The 17,454-nt window shown below is 40.3% G+C and overlaps 1 protein-coding gene across 1 annotated transcript; it reads right to left on the reverse strand.

The window, feature by feature from the left end:
* Positions 1-2,309: 2,309 nt before the first annotated feature.
* Positions 2,310-17,371, reverse strand: LOC129113193 (gap junction delta-2 protein-like). Its single transcript, XM_054625390.1, has 2 exons — positions 17,301-17,371; positions 2,310-3,171 (listed from the first exon to the last, which is right to left on the reverse strand). Exons 1-2 carry the CDS (start codon positions 17,369-17,371, stop codon positions 2,310-2,312), a joined length of 933 nt encoding a protein of 310 aa, XP_054481365.1.
* Positions 17,372-17,454: the final 83 nt, after the last annotated feature.

Below are 17,454 nucleotides of genomic sequence, written 5' to 3' on the forward strand. Positions count from 1 at the left end.
AAGCATGTTTTGAAACTGTGCAGCTGAGAGCACTGCATTATATACACTGTGTTGCGTCAACCTATGTATTATGTACAGCACGAGACGCTACTGTATGTTTTATGTTACAGTAATACCACACTGTCATCCACACCACCAGTGATGGAAAGTGAAGAAGAATATCTACTCAAGTTAAAAACTGTAGCTACAACCGGAACTCATTCCCAACCCATCATATATGGACGCTCAAGAAGCCTTGGCGTCACTTTTTGAATTCAGTGAATATCCCTTTATTTCCAACTATGAGGTTTTTGATCACCTGGGAATGTAAGGAAGAGTTTTAAAAAGTACTTAGTAATAAGAGTATTGTTAAAAAATTGTATTTGAATCGGAACTCAAATCATAATCCTCTTAGAGTAAAGTTTTAAACCGGGCTAGTATTTTGCATTTTAAGGTACTTTATTATTGCCATTTTCTGCTACTTACAGTAATACTTCTATTACATAACATCTTGGTGTGAACTGTTGTACTTTTACTCCACCCAACTGATTTGACACTTAGAGTTTCTTTGCACATTTTTTACTTTTAGTTTTTTCACACTGTGGTATTATTGCAGTATTGGTAAGATTTCTTTAGTATGTGTAAACACTCACAACATCCTGAAAGTAAAATAATAAAAAAGTTAAAAAAGTAAAGTAAAATGGCAGCATTTCAAAGTAATTACCACATATTTGTTAAACACAGCACAGCCAAAATCTCTGTTTGCATAATAATTTATTCACATATTTTTTTTCACATACTATATATTATTATTGCTGCAGTTCTGGAGCCTTTCAGATATTCACTTTCAATATTCCCACAATGGGATTCTATGTTCATATCTCTTTATATTTTTCATCTTCATGCATGCTGAGTATAACATTTCACAGGAGCAGGATGCAAATAAATAAAACAGTCTCTTTTTAAGTTACATGTCATAATCTATCCATTCTATTAATGCTTCAGTAACATGCCTTTTCAAAGTCCATAGCGGGAAGGGGGGATGGGGGCTGGGGGCACTTTTCGGAACATATAGTCTCCATTAGAGGGCGAAGGCTTAACAAAGGGCACATTAATAATACATATTATTAAAGCTGGCAATCTATGATTAATCTTCATTACCACCCAAACCCCTGCTCCTCATCCAAGTGAAGACGACTACATCGCATAGGGAAAAAGGCTAAGTGTAATTCTTACATTTTATCTATGTACACATACTTTGAAATATGGCACCAAATCAGCTTGTGAAAAAAAGCTTGAGGTTACACGTTAAAATATTTGTGAGTACAATACTTTCCCCTGTTTAACTGAAAAACCCCTTAGACACCAATCACGCCTAATGAGCCAAAGTGGAAACACTGGCACACTTTTCTTGACTTTTCTGGGAGTAAACAGTGTGCCCTGCAGGCATTGAGAGCATTATGGTGCGTGACACAGTGTTGAAAAGTTAATCTAACTCATCTTCAATACACCATGTGTCTCACTTTGAGCAAAATCTCCCGGGCAATGTCAGTCTGCCGTGTGATTGGCACCTAAGAATATGAAGAAGAGTGACGATTTTTAAGAAAAAAGCCTGGTACACTGACAGCAAATACTGTGTTCCAGTTCCTGCTGAAAGCTTTAGTGCTGTTGGTTTTTGTGTTTCACTTTGTGTAAATGTCTTACAACATGATTAAAAAGGTGCTTTTTTTCCCCCAGCGAGTGACTTCACTCGAAGATCATGGACAAAGACAAATAACATCGTCTTTCTCTTAGAAGCTCAGATTAGCTTAGCATTCAATTTTCTGACTTAAGTCAGACGTTGGCTTTTTTCCCCCACTCACATGCGTATGCATGCACACGCTTAAGCTTTTGCATATGCATATACATACATAATTGGAACATGAGGGGATTATTTCTGACCTACAGCAAAGGCAAATAATGAAGATCTTCAAATGACTCAAACTGACTATCTTTACAGTATTTTAAATATAATTAGTAATTGCTCAGTTTTGTCTGTTGGGTTCTTTGAAGGCACCTAGTGTCACCTAGGCATCATGTAGGTTTTGGGTGTAAGCTTTGTTACAGCAAGACAGTAGCCTTTTTAGGAGGACGGTTCTGCCCTCCTGAAGTGTCAAAGAATCTACTTTGTGAATCAATGCTTCGTCACGACTACACAGAGTCTGTCTGTGCTCCTGAATAATAATGCAGTGGTGAGTTTTTGTGCCCTAATGATCTGTTGTCCTGGGCCAGGGAAAAGCTCTTCTCCAAAATTTAAGAGGTCCTCGAGCCCCCAGGCAGAGGAGCCTCTGTCAGACGTAGGCTGACTCACTAGACTGGGTCCTGCCCAGGTTTGGGGCCTGGGACAGGTGTGAAACATCCTTCTTGCGGACTTCACAGATGGACTTTCTTCGGGCCTGCACCCCTCGCATGGCCGTCTTTATCTTCCTCCAGCCAAGGTGATTGAGCTCAGCCAGGTTGAGCAGCACACAAATGCCACTTACTGCAAACATGAAGACCAGAAACACAGTCTTTTCTGTGGGACGTGACACGTAACACTCCACCTCCTTCACGCATGGGTAGCGATCACACTCAAACATCCCCGGCACATTGAAGCCGTACAGGAAGTACTGGCCAGCCAAGAAGCCGATCTCCAGCGCGTTGCGGAACACCACCTGGATGACATAGAAACGGGAGATGCCTTCCTGCCGTCGTACTTTAGCACTCTTGTGTGTTTGAGGGAGTCCCCGGGGTCCGTTGGGGATCTCCTTGACCTCCAGGCAGTCATGATCCTCCTTACTGCTGTCAGGATGCACCAGGATGCCGTTGATGTTGCGAGAGTGAAGCTTGCGAGCGTGATGGTCGTGGCGGCCGTGGTGACCGTGACTGTGGTGATCCATGTAAGGATGCAGGAGAGAGTAGCTTCGGTCACGCGCTTTGGCAGACTGGTGGACAGAGTATGTGATGAAGCACAGGCTCGGCGTGCACACCAGGATGATCTGAAAGACCCAGTAGCGGATGTGCGAGATGGGGAAGGCCTTGTCGTAACAGGCCTGGTTGCAGCCGGGCTGCATGGTGTTACAGATGAACATGATTTGCTCGTCCTCGTACACCTTCTCCCCCACAATGCCTACTATGAGGATACGGAAAATCACCACCACTGTCAGCAGGATCCTGCAGAGAGACAGAAGGAGAAGGAAAGGGCAGGATGGGGAGGGGGTGAAAGGGAGAAAGGTAATGTCAGTTAGTGAGGAACAAATGCACATGCTCAGGAAATATCTCACTATGATTCTGACCATTTCAAATTGCTTGTAGGTCTTGGTTTAACATAATCTAAATGGTGATTGGATGCTGCTTTGTTTATGTTGTATGCTAAAACAATATCCGGACAACAGAATGAATATAGTTTTCAGGCGAGATGTCGGACTGAACTGTGTGCCTTTGTGTGTGCTCATAGGTATGTTCATGCATGAATGTGTGTGTGCTTGTGTTATCACTCAGCTGCTGTGACAAACAACACCGTAGGATGGTAGAGTTGTGCTCTAGATAGCCTGCACACATGAGCTCACTCATAATAAGAGACTAAAACAGGAGGGGTCGTCACAAGGTAAAGGTGATTCACACTCATCTTCGCTGCTGAGCTGAAATGGAACATCAGTGGGAGTGACTGCACATACATAGTTAAACAGTGATTTCTGTTCATCAATCCATTGAAATAAGGATTAGTGTTAGTAATTAATTGTTAGTATTTGTCCGATAATATTATTTCCTGCTTTCACTCGTACTCTATCAACAAATCTCTTCATCGTTTTAAAGCTATTTAACAAATATCAAACTCTTTTTAACGCCTCTTAGAGGCATCTCCTGTTACCACTGTCATGGTAAGAGTGCTGATTATAAGCAGCATAGGGCTTAACCATATACGCTGAAACATACAGGTGAAATCTTCTTAAAACTGGGAGGACTTCCCAATGAGGCTCATTAGTGCATTGCTGCAGTTAGCGAGAGATGTGTCCAGGGGCTGGAGGATCTAGAGATCAGTGTGGCTGCTTTTCAAGGCCTCTGAGGGACTGGTGTGCTGTACTGTTATCTCCTGGTGTCGATCCAGCAGGAGCACTGCGGAGGAGGACTAGTGCTGCACTGTCAGCTCTTTCTAATGAGCGAGGAAAGCCTGAACATCATGGGGCTCCCTGGTATTTATGCCACAATGCAGTGGATGTGCACGCTCCCTGCGTGGAGGAGCCAATTACTTAGAACACACTTGTTTCCAAGCACAAGAGGGGCCACCCAAGGCTACGGGAGGGACAGAGATAGATGGGAGTTGGCCCCAGGTGGGTAAGAACAACTGGGGTTAATAGTGGCTATATGGTACGTATGTTATTAGCCTTTCATTCAAGTGATGTCACATAATACAATTCCTGTGCATTTTAATATTTACACGAAAAGTAGTTCTTTGTTAAGTCTGTGTCAATTAAACTCCATACTACAGCATTTAATAAAGCCTCAAACATTCCCACACCTGCTTTTCTTGCTCAGTAACCACAGCAACCAGCGAATTAGTCAAAAGGTGAGGAGAGAAAAGGGTTGTAGACACCAAGGTATAGAGAAACAAATATATTTTCCTTAAGGAGGGAAAAAAATAAATGTCTTCCAATGAGGTGGTTTAGGAGACAACTCTTGAAAGTTCAGAGGTATTGCAGAGGAATATCTGTGAAACAGATCTAAAATAGAGCAGCGTGCCGCTGCAGGACTGTTCTTGCTCCACCTGCGAGAGCATGCCTGTGTGTGTGTGTGTGTGTGTGTGTGTGTGTGTGTGTGTGTGTGTGTGTGTGTGTGTGTGTGTGTGTGTGTGTGTGTGTGTGTGTGTGTGTGTGTGTGTGTGTGTTTATTTTTGTGTGTGTGGGCAAGACAGACACAAGGACACAGAGACAAAGAGGGAGAGTCAGCCATGTGTGTAACTTGTGCAAAATGGCAAACATGTTCGGTCGTCAGTGCTCAGGGCAGCTGTGAGCATATACGCTACACCGACTTTCAGTACGTTTGGAAATACAACATAATAAAGCTTCTCTGCACCTTTGGCCTTTTAGAAGTGAAATGAGAGTCGTGTGTGTGGTTTATATTCAGTCACTTCATGATCCTTTGCTGTGAGCCGATGTATCTGCCTTCACTGCAGGTTTGACAGCAGTAGATTTTCTAAAAGTGCTGATATTGACGGAGCTCTGCACCACAAGGAGTCCTTTGACGCATTCTGCTCAATGAGATAGAAATCTGTAACTGACATTGCTCATTTATATGCAAATATTTGTTTAGGAAATACGGCTCATGTTCAGTGTCAGTGTGAGAATCTGCTGCTCTGGATGCTGATTTAAAACCATATAAAATGACAGAAGGCATATAAAATGATAGAAGGCAGCTGACTGTCTGTTTCTATTCAAGGTCTGCTTCTTCCAATGCCAGAGATAATTACTACATCATAATAGCATTAACTAAATGTCACAAAGTCTGCCCACTGTCCACTCTCTGTATACTGACACAAGTTAAGAGACTGGACAGGTCTTTCATGGTAAAAACACATACTGCATGTCTGATTATGTTCTCCCTCATTAGCAGTGGATACTGTGTATCCCATATCCTTATTTGTAAAAAACACTGTACTGTATCTGAGGCTTCCTACCAGTCCAGGTTCATTTAGGTTAATTATAGGCAGCTTTCTATGCATACATTTTTGTTGTTGTTTTGTGTCTTTTAACTGTCTTTAACTTATTCCACATGCATGGTATCCTCTTTTTAGCACAACTCAGCCAGGAACCAGAAATGACAAAATAATGACCCATTACAAGGTCCTAAGAATATTGTTTCTCTACTCGTACACACAGCAGAAAAACATTAACTATGATGCAGTTTTATCCCATCTCATTATGGTGCCTTTTTTCATTAAAAAGTCTATGAACGTATAAAAGCAGCTCATCAGCACTTTCATCTGTTTTTTCCTGCTTGGCGCTACATATATAAATAAAGTTCAGTTACTATAAATAAAACATGCTCTGTGTATACACAAGTGAATAGACAGACTCCAGAGGGTTGGAAACCACCTACTGATGTGTGGTGTTTTAATTGAGGGCGGGTGAACTTGTGTCTCATCAATAAATGAGACAGTCTGCAGGAGTCATTGTGGAATCATTGCGAAACTTATCATAAACCAAAAGTAACAAGGCATTTGGATGACCCTCATCAACTTGTTTAGTCGAAAAATGTTCAAATTTATAACATGAAGTTGCCTTCAAAGTTAGACAGCTTCTTCTCTGACTACTCGTGGAGACATTTTAGCTCATCGCTTGGACAACTGGCAACAACGTAATTATAAATATATAACTCCTAGTTCTCTTTCCAACCATGTCTAAATTATTGTGACAGTGGGGATGAACAAGAAGCTGTTTATGGCGGGTGTGTTGCAGCCGCATTGCATAGGTCTATTTCACACCATGTGACCACTGCAGCTTTATTCACCTTAACAGTCAGAGTTTTTCAGATGTACTTATGGACTTTCCTTGATAGAAAACTTTTGTAAAGTACTGTACTGCAGATATTGCGTCTATACTTGTTTGTTGGGCAGATTTATGCTGTTAAAATTTCCAAGACATTGCAAGTATTGAGTGTTGTGCTGTGTGTGTTTGCAGGCTTATGTGTGCGTTCATGTCTGCATGTGTGTGTGTGTGTGTGTGTGTGTGTGTGTGCGTACTCTACTGCTGGATAACAGGATAATCAGCACGAGGCAGATTGCTGCATTAGCAGAAAGTATTGGACGAAGGTTATCTGCAAACATCAGTGTTTTAAGTCCTGCAGGGTAACGAGCCAATACTGTACGTGAGGGCAGATTGGGACTGGACAGCCTGATCCTGCAGAATATTCAATAACCACCATTAATGATGAATTTATTTTTTGTAGTGTCTCAAAACCGAGTAAAGAATATTAAAATAAGGCCAACGGCAGAGTGGATTCAATACAGCTCATTCTCTATCTATCACACGGTTCTTTTAACATTCCCACATCTGTTACCACTTATCACCTCATTTAGCTGCCCGCTCTCCGAAGGACCTCCCTTCAGACCAATCATTACATTTTTGGAGACTTTCTAAATCCCTGACACTTTACCAGAGATCTAATAAGATTTGGAATAAAATTAATGGAGTCTTTATCCATGGATTGTGCTGCCATGTGGAAGTTATTTTCAAATTTTCCTTGTGCTGCATCAGTGACAGCTGGTATTTTCATAAAGTGCAAAGATCAACAGATCTCACAGACAGGCTAACGTTTATGTCTAGTGGGACAACGAGAGGAGGAAGTAAAGACAATGAAGTGCTGCTTCGCTACTGTGTAACTGTACAAACTGATGTGTAGGCAGCTGAGTGACCTGTGAGAATGTGAATATAGTGTAATGCTGCTTTTCAGCTGGTGTGTCGGCTGGACATGCAGGCTCTGACTCTCCCAGAGGCTTTTACACACACACACACACACACACACACACACACACACACACACACACACACACACACACGTTCATTCATACAGCAGCTGCTGTCACCAGCCTCAAGGGACAACAATTGCCTCCAGCACAACAGCAGATGCATTAGAAAACACACACGTAGACACACACACACACACACACACACACACACACACACACACACACACACACACACACACACACACACACACACACACACACACACACACATATATACACATTGTGATTATAAATAAGCCTTTAAATTATATGAGTCAGCACATATAGGTACACCGACTCTCTATACAGTGAGCAGTCCTCTGAAGGACTGGCTAATTGTAGTGTTATCTGTAGAGCTACCCTGAGTAAAAATACTCTTCCCGCCCGTATGCTCTCAATAATAAGCTCCACTGATTGCTGATGGCAGCACATAATGAATAAAGACCTTACCAAGGCATAGAAATTAGGCAGCTTAATTATCAGAGTGCAGACATTTCTTCCCACCCGCCCCTCATCCACTGTTCCTCTCTCAAACTGTTTTAATAGTTTTAGGTCTTGCCCACATATCAGGCAGATTTTCATGACCGCCTGAGGTGCCGCTAAGAGCCGGCGTGACAAATACATTAATATGAAGCTAAACTTGTGTGGTGGTTCACTCACTTCTGGCCTCTTCTTTCAATACTTATCAGCGATAGTGAGAGTGTAATACATAAATGGTTTAAAATAACTGTAAGCTCTCTGATATTTAGGACATTTTTACACATAAATCACAGAGGTCTTTTGAAGCTGTGAACTTCCTTGGTGCCACAACATGCGCGGAAATGTAATTATCTCACTCGCTCATTCAACAACTCTGAGGGAAATGACTTCCAGCTGCTTTTTTTAGGAATAAATGAGGAAAGTGAGGGAGACGCTTCAGGTAACTGCCTAAATTATACCTAGCCTGAGATAGACATAAACAGGTTTGGATTTATGATAATGCCTCACTATGAAAATATGCTAATATCTTCTTTTTTTTTTCTAAAGAAAACTCCTTTTTCGAAACAAATAGATAACATAATCATCGCCCAAAGCTGGAGGATTTTGTGTTTGAAGATATTTATAATAAGTGATCGCACAGCCCAACCATGCGTGGTGATGATGCCAGTGAATACCAGATGCAGGCCTTCTTCCATTCCATTTGTCTTTATGCATCTAAAATTTCCCTTTCATCTGAATTTTAGCTAAGGGAGGCAAACATGGTTCTGCTCAAAGTATCTCTTTATTAAATGACTTGAAAGTTGAAAACCTACAAACAAATGACATCAGCATTTCCCTTTGATTCCTAACAAGCATATTTTGCAGACTGCATCAATACGCGATTTCAGGATATTGTAGCTGTATTAGAAACCCTACTCTATATTTACAGTATGTTTTGCAAGTTATCTGTTATGAAACAAAAGATACGAACAATTTGGAAACATGGATTCAAGGTGAATAATTTTTCTGGGGTCTTTAGTGTAGATTTACACTGATGCCTTTAACATGTTTCAACCTCCTCATGAAGAATTGCTATCATCCCACTGTGACAAGTAACCAAACTGAGCACAGATTCGTCTGAATTTATGTTAGGTTCGCCTATTGTGATTCAAGTAAATCGAAGACATTGTGGGAAATTATATATGTTTCTCAGCTCCTTGGAAAATGTGCTGCAACCCCTATAGGAATCATATATAGTCCCCCTGAACTGATCAATAGATGATTTTTAATACAAAATGGTTCCAAGGTGAAAGTTTTGTTCTGTTGAAATTTGTAGATTAACATATAAAGTTAATGTTATTAAGCATTTCCCCCCTTTTAGTTGTGGTTAACTGGGATTACAAGGCTATCTTCACAGTTAATTTAACATGTCTGCTGGATTTATTAACAAGTTAACAAGTCACGTGACATAGGCTTTTAGGAGTTGTGGTTAATATTGTTTGGAGTGAAAGTGATAAAAAAACGGCACTCATAAATATACTTTGATTTAAAAAAACAAACAAACATGGTTCTCCATGTCCTTATGCAGATTTTCATCTTTCTAAATGTACTCAACTAGCTGGTAATAACCAGACGCACACAGCACTGACATGGCTTCACCTCCTCAGTCATAACCGTCACTGACTCAGCTGACTAGGCATTGCCCCACTTGGCATGATGTCTAGAACAGAGTCAAAGATGGAGGATTGAAATCTGACCTGACGTGAACATGAAAGGTTTATAATTGTTTTTGATCTGAATGAAATATCTTTGAAAATATATCACAATGTATTTTATGTTTAATATGTCATCTCTCAATTATTTTTTCAGGATGAAACAAGTAACCAATGTTTAAAGAAAAGCAACAACTGGGTCACTTCTGCCAATGTGATGCAACCTGGCTGTTGCTGATAATTGTTAGTAGAACTTATTAGTTGGCTGCAAAAATCAAGTTTGCTATTTTTAATTCCATCATACCTTTAATTGTATTTGCCACAGACTGAACTTAAATTTGGTAAATAGTGTTTTAATATCAATCTGATTTTATTCAGTTACTCTGAAAATGTAAAGTACACTAGCCACACTATAAAGAAAAGATGACGCAAAAACACATTCAGGAACCTCTGATACTGCATTTCTCAAATGTAATAGCTAACTGTGTACTATTATTATAAAGATAACTCATGGTCATTTAAAATGCATTCTGAATTAATGAACTATTACAGCAACTTTAAATATATGTTTTCATTTGAAATTCCAAATTACAGACTAGTACAGTCGATATGTTTGCCTCACATTCTCTTTTTTTGCATATCTTTTATTTAGTCTATATCAAATAGTAAATTTTGTATTCTGATACATGGATTGGTGATCATTGCCCTACAATGATTATGTATTGTTTATTAGAAAAAACCCACAGCAGTTCATACAGTTTGACAATATAATATCTTAACCACACAGACAGATTTCTATGACTGATATATCTATATTTATTGGATACATATTTATTCTAAAAAACAAAGGTTAAAAATCATATCTCTGTACAGTCTACCTCTGGCTGCCTTTATGATTTTGAAAATAGAGCCATTAATTATGTGCCAAAACATTGTACTGTATTTCTGGTTTATGAGAGTTGTTTTATCTAAAAACAGGCTCACAGGGCATCCTGTCCTAACCTCGTTAAGGAATTCAAACATGTAATTGAAATAAAGAACATCTAAGCTATGTAAAGGGAAACATTACACGCCCGGTGAAGCGCCAACACACACCATCAATATGTTGCTGAAATGAATAATAGCCCTCGCTGGAAGAAAGCTGAGCTCAGCTTTACTGGCAAAATCCCCCTGTCGAACCGTGTAATCAATAACATTCAACAGCAGGGACTGCTCCACAAATACACTAATGACAACTCTAGATGTGCAGAGGAATGGTTTAATTTGAAAGACAGTCCCGCTCCTCGCCAAAGGATGATGGATCACTAATCCTGTCGAATGCTGAAATATTGCTTCAATTGTTTTGCTTTGCAACACAATCCTCCCAGGCAGTATAGATTTTTTTTTACAGAAAGCTTATTATTAATGGTACATGACATATACTGTGGTTCACTAGTAGACAGGATGATGCCCTCAATTAAAGCAGAACATTCCTGCATCTCAAATTATTCTGGGAGAAGAAGTAGGGTGCCCGTCTCAAAGTAGGATACCTCCTTTTCGTGGATATCCTGACCTATTTAGACAAAGTGGAGAGAGAGCACAAATACGTGCACGAAAACTACTGGAGGATACAACTTTTAGGCAGACGGTCTACTGTACTTTGCTTTTAGAGCCAGCAAACAAGGGTGCGGATATATTTGTTTTCATCAAACCTTTCAAAACCGTCCGTTATAGTGTTGTTGTTTTTACCAAATAAACAGAGTTGAAGAGCAACAAGGTATTTTCAACACCACTTTGTCCATTCCATTAAAAGGCTGGACAAAACTTCATGCATTTTTAATGAACGACTTGAAATCAGTTGCAACTTACAACAATGGCCACATAACATTTATTATTATTTTATGAAGTGCTTATAATGCTAAAGTGGGAAGTGATAGATGTTAAATAATAGATTTCTCTGTGATGCAGGAATAAAAATCTAATAAAAGGTAAAGGATACAGATTCGCTTATCAGAGTACATCAATTATATATGGACAAAATTAGATTTTCTAAAATAACTATTATTCTGTCGGAAATGCAATATATGAGATGTAAGTCAAAATACATGAGTTCATTACATTTTTAAACAACAGAGAGCTTTTGCCTCTTATTAAAGGTGTTGTTTATTCAGCCATACCTGCGCCGCTGTGTTTGCAAAGATTGGTGAATATTGCATGTAATTTCTCTCAGGATGTCCTTGTGCTCGTCTCTTATGAGAGCTACAGTTAGAGCATTACATTCAGATGGATGTTAATTTAAAACACACAAAGGTCTTGTGTATTTTTAGAAGCCCTCATCAATGCAGAGGACACATATTGAGTTTGTGTGTGTGTGTGCAGACTGTTTCCTCAGCAGCAGGGTCAGTCAGCAGCTCCAGAGGAAGGAGCTCTGACACAGATTCTCAGCATTGAACATCTGCAGTGGGAAAACTTCTCTTCCTTCCTTTGTCTCCTTCTCCCCCCTCCAAGGATGCCCCCTGTATCCTTTTTGTTCTACAGCTCACATCCTCTCCTCTCTATTCTTCCATCCGGCAGCCCTTCTTATTTTATCATCCTTAGATCACTCACTTTAGTCCTCCATTATCTCTGCCTCTTTTTTTTCACTCTACTTGTCTTTGGCAGTGACCTCACCACAGCATTGCGGGGAAGATGCATCAACACACTTTCCTTGTTCTTTCCTACCTGCAAGGTGGATACCTCAAACCCAAAGGCTTCATGCTCTCACAGTTGAACGCACATACATGCACACCTATGGTCTGCAAAACAGCTGAGCACCACATGTGAAAAAGAAAATATGTATTGTGTCGTATTTTTATATAACGTATTTGTATGATACATTTTAATTAAGTAGAAGTATATATCACATATTTATGTTGGATAGCAGAATTTTTCCTTTTTTACATACAGTATTTAGGACTGTCTGAGAAGTTAAATAAAAATAATGTAACTTAATCTTAAGTAAGCAACATCTCACATGAAAAAAAGCAGTCTACCTGCTCGAAAAGGATGACCCTGAACACTGAATTGTTTGCAGGGTTGTGTGGACAAATCTCAGTTTTAGATATTTATTGCAAACCTTTTGTTGTTAAAGTATATTTACTTTACCTAGTGCAATTGAGTCATGATGTGTTCAACATTTTGAGACAAATTAAACAACTGCAAACTTTATCAAGGCTGCTGGTGTTATATTTTAAACAAATACGCCAGTGTATCATCAGCATATCAACATATCACCAATTTATTCAATTTGGGTATAAAAGTCTGGTCTGAAGAAGTCTTGGGAGGAATGCTGTTTAACAACATGCTGCTTTAAAAGTCAGTCAACAAACAGTGTCTGCAAAGAACTATTTTAAGGAATATTTGAAACAAGTATGTACAGTATGAGTACTGTATGCTCTCCTACAAATTAAATTAAAAATAAGTCCCAAAATCTTCGTGGAGTTTTATTTTTACTATATAAATAGTCCTTGCTGTGTCCTTACCGGTTGGCAGCTTACCTCTGCCCGTCAATGGAGGAAATTTCATTTATTTATGTAATTAACACAACAACCTTTTATAGGCCAAACTGAACTGTCAGTTATCTACTGCTGAAAGCCCCAGGGTCATTATAACTGAATATACAGTACATTTAGTTTAAGCTAGAGATGAGGTTTATGCAGCCTTGACAATGATTTCTCTTACTGTGTAATCATAATTACAGTCATTGGTTATCCATGCACACGCTGTACATTGCCCAGTTAGAAATCAGGCATATGGGAATCACAATACACAATACACAAACGTTAATCTTTGAATGAGTCACAATATGCAAGCCACCTGTGGTTAGTCAGAGGCACAGAAGCAACTCTCAATTTGTCTGTCTCTTCTTAAAAGACCATAATTAAGCTAACCTATGCCACTGCGTACAGATGGTCCATTTCTGTTTTTAACACTGTTATGTAAGCTAGGTTAATTATCTATCCCATGCCAGGGCATAGGTTAGCTTAAAACCTACAATTAAGAAGGAGCTTAATTGTAGCTGGATAAGACAGTCTAGACATCCAACAATGCTATCTGACAGTGTCTCATGGTAGAACTACATCCTCACGTTGCAAGAGAGAGGGTTGGCACTCAAACAGATGACCGACATGCAACCATGTTCCAAAGTTTTGATGCAGGGGAGACTTTTCAGCCATGGGGAGACATCACTGTTCTGCTCTTTGGAACTGCATCCTCTGAACTGCAAGCGCACACATGCAAACTCTTTCAGAGAAACTACACACAGGCTGAAGATCCTAGACATGATGCCATCTAGCGGTTGCTGCATGCTCCGGCCACACCCCGTGAAGTGCAGGACTTCACGATGCACAACAGTGCAACACTACATCACAGTTGGTTGTGTTCACAAGTGCAACGGACCACACCTGACCACACCCAACTGGGTTGTTGGGTGTGGTCAGTGGTGCAACAGACTTGAACCTTTCAACCCTTAGAGGTCAGTGCAACAATTTTGACTCCGTACTTGATTTAGTGTGGAGTTGCTCATTAACAATCTAGGAGGCATCTTCACGGCACAAAACTGTGCGAGTGGTGAACAATTCTCCAACTTGCTGGTACATCCAAAGACATCATAATGATCATTTAAATGTTAAGTGTGATTGATTTCCTGACCATGCAGGCACATGCTTAGGATTCAAGTCTTTATCTTTAGTAGTTTTAGTGTTATTGATTAGATTGTCTAAGAACATCTAATGCCTGAAAAGGCCTGTCTACACATAAAAAGTCAAGATCCAGAACCCACTTAATAATAACTGCTACACCCTGATCTGAAGTCTGTCAACCAAACTGCATAAGAACTCTCTGGTACATTTATTGAAATATCTTGCAAACAAGCTAGCTAAAGGGACAAGGTTTAAATCAGCTTGACAATAAATACAAGTTAAGGGATCTAAAGCCAGAGATACTCACAAAATAATGTACAAAGTTTCTTGACTCGCATAGCATAGACAAGTAGAGTAGAGAGAGGGAACCTCATTGGAAAGCAGCTAATATTACAGCTAATGCCCTAGGGTCAGCTAGACAGCCTTGTAGGACAAACACAGTCTGGGGGAAGCCAAAACACATAGGGATCACTTACAGAGCGTTTCACTATATTCAGCACAGTAGCAAATGGCTGGTGTTCTGGGCATCACACAAATGACTTACTGTATGAGGAAATTATTTAACTGGTTCATAATATCATTCCACAATCTGATATCATCTTGGAAGTTTTCACAATTTAATCTAGAAGATTCGTATGAAGAACAAAAACTGGTGCACAAAGAGCTATTCTAAATTGAGCCACTGCTAATCCGACTAGATGTATTTGAGGTATTCAGGGAACCCTTTTTAATGTTCAACCAGTGAAGTGCATGATCAACAAATAGCTCAAATTAAGCATATAAGAGGAAGCCATTACATCATCAAAGTATTCAGTTGACTTTTGAAAGAGGTAGCAGACAAATTGAGAGATGCCTCTGTGCCTCTGAAAAAGAACTGTAGGTGGCTTACAGTCATTGAATCATCCAATGATGACCCTGTGCTCACAGGGTGTTACGGATTCGGCTGCCAGGACTGGATTTTAAAGCTGCATTAAGTAATTTTGACCACTAGGGGGCGGAAAGACTCCAGAACAAGTTCACAACAGTTAGCAATTAGCTTATGAAGTTGTTATGGCTAACGGGTTAGCAAACAGTTGCCTACTTACAAATCCAGCAGAAACAGAGCAACACGGACATCCCTTTGGTCTCCTTTTTCTGGCCACCTGTTGAATGTAATTCCAATATGCACTGGCGTTTAGCCCTTGTTTGGTCTTCCAGCGCATGAATAATATATCTGACGCTTTTTGGCTTCTTAAATCTTCAAGTTTCTTCACCGGTTACTTCGGCTCTTTGCCATTTTGCGCTAACAATTAGCTTGTTTTAGCTTCTAGGTTGGGAGCAGCTGCCCACGTTGATATACTAACAGACATTGTTTTGGTTTTTTGTCGCTCTGGACACCAAAACAATGAGCTGAAAATGGCTGATAGCTCTGTAGAGCTTCATAGTGAGATGTTGATTCTCAGTGATACCGGCAATACTACCAATCCCATAAGCAGGAGGGAGTCGTATAATTAATGCCACAAAATATTTCTTAATGCATCTTTAAATCAAGTCAACATGCTCTATAATATGCAGGTTTTCATTCCGTCTGTGGACTAGACCAGGTGATTTCATTGTTTGAGGCCCTTTTAACCACAGAGGAAGAACTCACTGAAATTACTTGGTGTAGTGTTTGATTGGAAGGAAAATCTCCATTGCACATGGTTTCAGATCCCTGATCATCAGAAGTTTTGCAATACTGCGGCTCACATCATCTTTGTTGCTCTGGTGCAGTTACAATGTCACTGATTTTGAAGGATAAAGTCAAATGGTTCTGTGCACACAGTGCTTAATGTAGTCAATAAAGGCATGAGCCAATTTTCACTCCTTTAACTTACGCACACAGCAACACACACACACACACACACACACACACACACACACACACACACACACACACACACACACACACACACACACACACACACACACACACACACACACACACACAATCCAATGGAGCAGAGAGAAGATTAGGCCATGCCCTTGTTGCGGACTACCTGAGGTCTGGGTTAATGAGCACAGCAGTGCAGTCAAATTCTTAGCCTTTCGTAGCTTTCTTTTTTATTTCTGAAAAGCAATTTTTAAAATTACAAATCTATACTTTCACTTTGATTCACTTTTCCAACTGAGCATCCCAGCGTGACATTTGGATTGTGCTTAATGGGTGGAAACTTTTTTCCACTTTTGCTTTTAATTGATCACACAGAGATGATGTGGAGCACATTTTTCACACAGGTTTTACAGCATGTCTCCATGGCATTTCTCCACTGCTAATCAAACTAAAAGCTCATCTGTTCAACCCTCCACCACAAAAACATTCTCAAACCAAATATAACCCAAATATGAGAAAAGATCAAATCAGACTTTCACTATGACAAATAAGTGACAAATTGAATGAAATGGTTTTTTTTTGTTTCAAGTTCACTCAGAGTTTAGAGCCATTTACTCCCCCCTTTGATTCTACTTTCCACACCTGCTTGCTCACCATCCTTTCATCTTCCGCACCTCTGCTCTCCTCTCACTCCCACTCCCCTCTCCTCCTTCTGTCCTATTGGTTCGTGGCCAAAGCATCAAGCGTTATCTATCAATAGCTAGGCTAATAGGTATCAACACATGAACCTCTCTCAATTAACCAAAATGCCCACGAAAGCCTGCTATTGATCATGCTCAATAAGTTTATACCTTAGCTAATGATGGAGTGTGGAAGACAAGGGTGAGGAGAGCAGGGAGGTGGAAAGGACGGGGGAGACAGTGATGACTGTGGGGGACTGTAGAACAGAGGAGAGCACTGGGACAAGCCCGAGGAGGAGGAGGGGGTAGTGGAGGGGGGGGGGGGGTTCATCGACTGACACAGAATAACACACACTGTACATAAAAGCACCCAGCACATCAGTTTAAACAAAACCAGAAATTCAAAACCTTTACACACAAAATCCTAGAGAGTCTTACCTTCCAATCATGGTAGAGTGCTGCTGGACAGCCGCCTCCAGCAGCCTCTCCAAAATGGTCCATTCCCCCATGGTGATGGAAAGGTTGCAGGGCTCTCAGAAGAAACAGGACTTGGTCGAGCTGACCCCTCTTTCTCCGGCGGACTCCTCCTTCT

This window comes from Anoplopoma fimbria, chromosome 24, assembly GCF_027596085.1.
Source record: "Anoplopoma fimbria isolate UVic2021 breed Golden Eagle Sablefish chromosome 24, Afim_UVic_2022, whole genome shotgun sequence".
NCBI classification, from domain to species: Eukaryota; Metazoa; Chordata; class Actinopteri; order Perciformes; family Anoplopomatidae; genus Anoplopoma; species Anoplopoma fimbria.

Excerpts from the sequence above, each read along its gene's own strand:
- LOC129113193 (XM_054625390.1), bottom strand. The coding sequence starts at position 17,371 with ATGGGGGAATGGACCATTTTGGAGAGGCTGCTGGAGGCGGCTGTCCAG. Across the intron at positions 3,172-17,300 it reads CACTCTACCATGATTGGAAG|GATCCTGCTGACAGTGGTGG; the intron begins GTAAGACTCTCT and ends GTCTCTCTGCAG.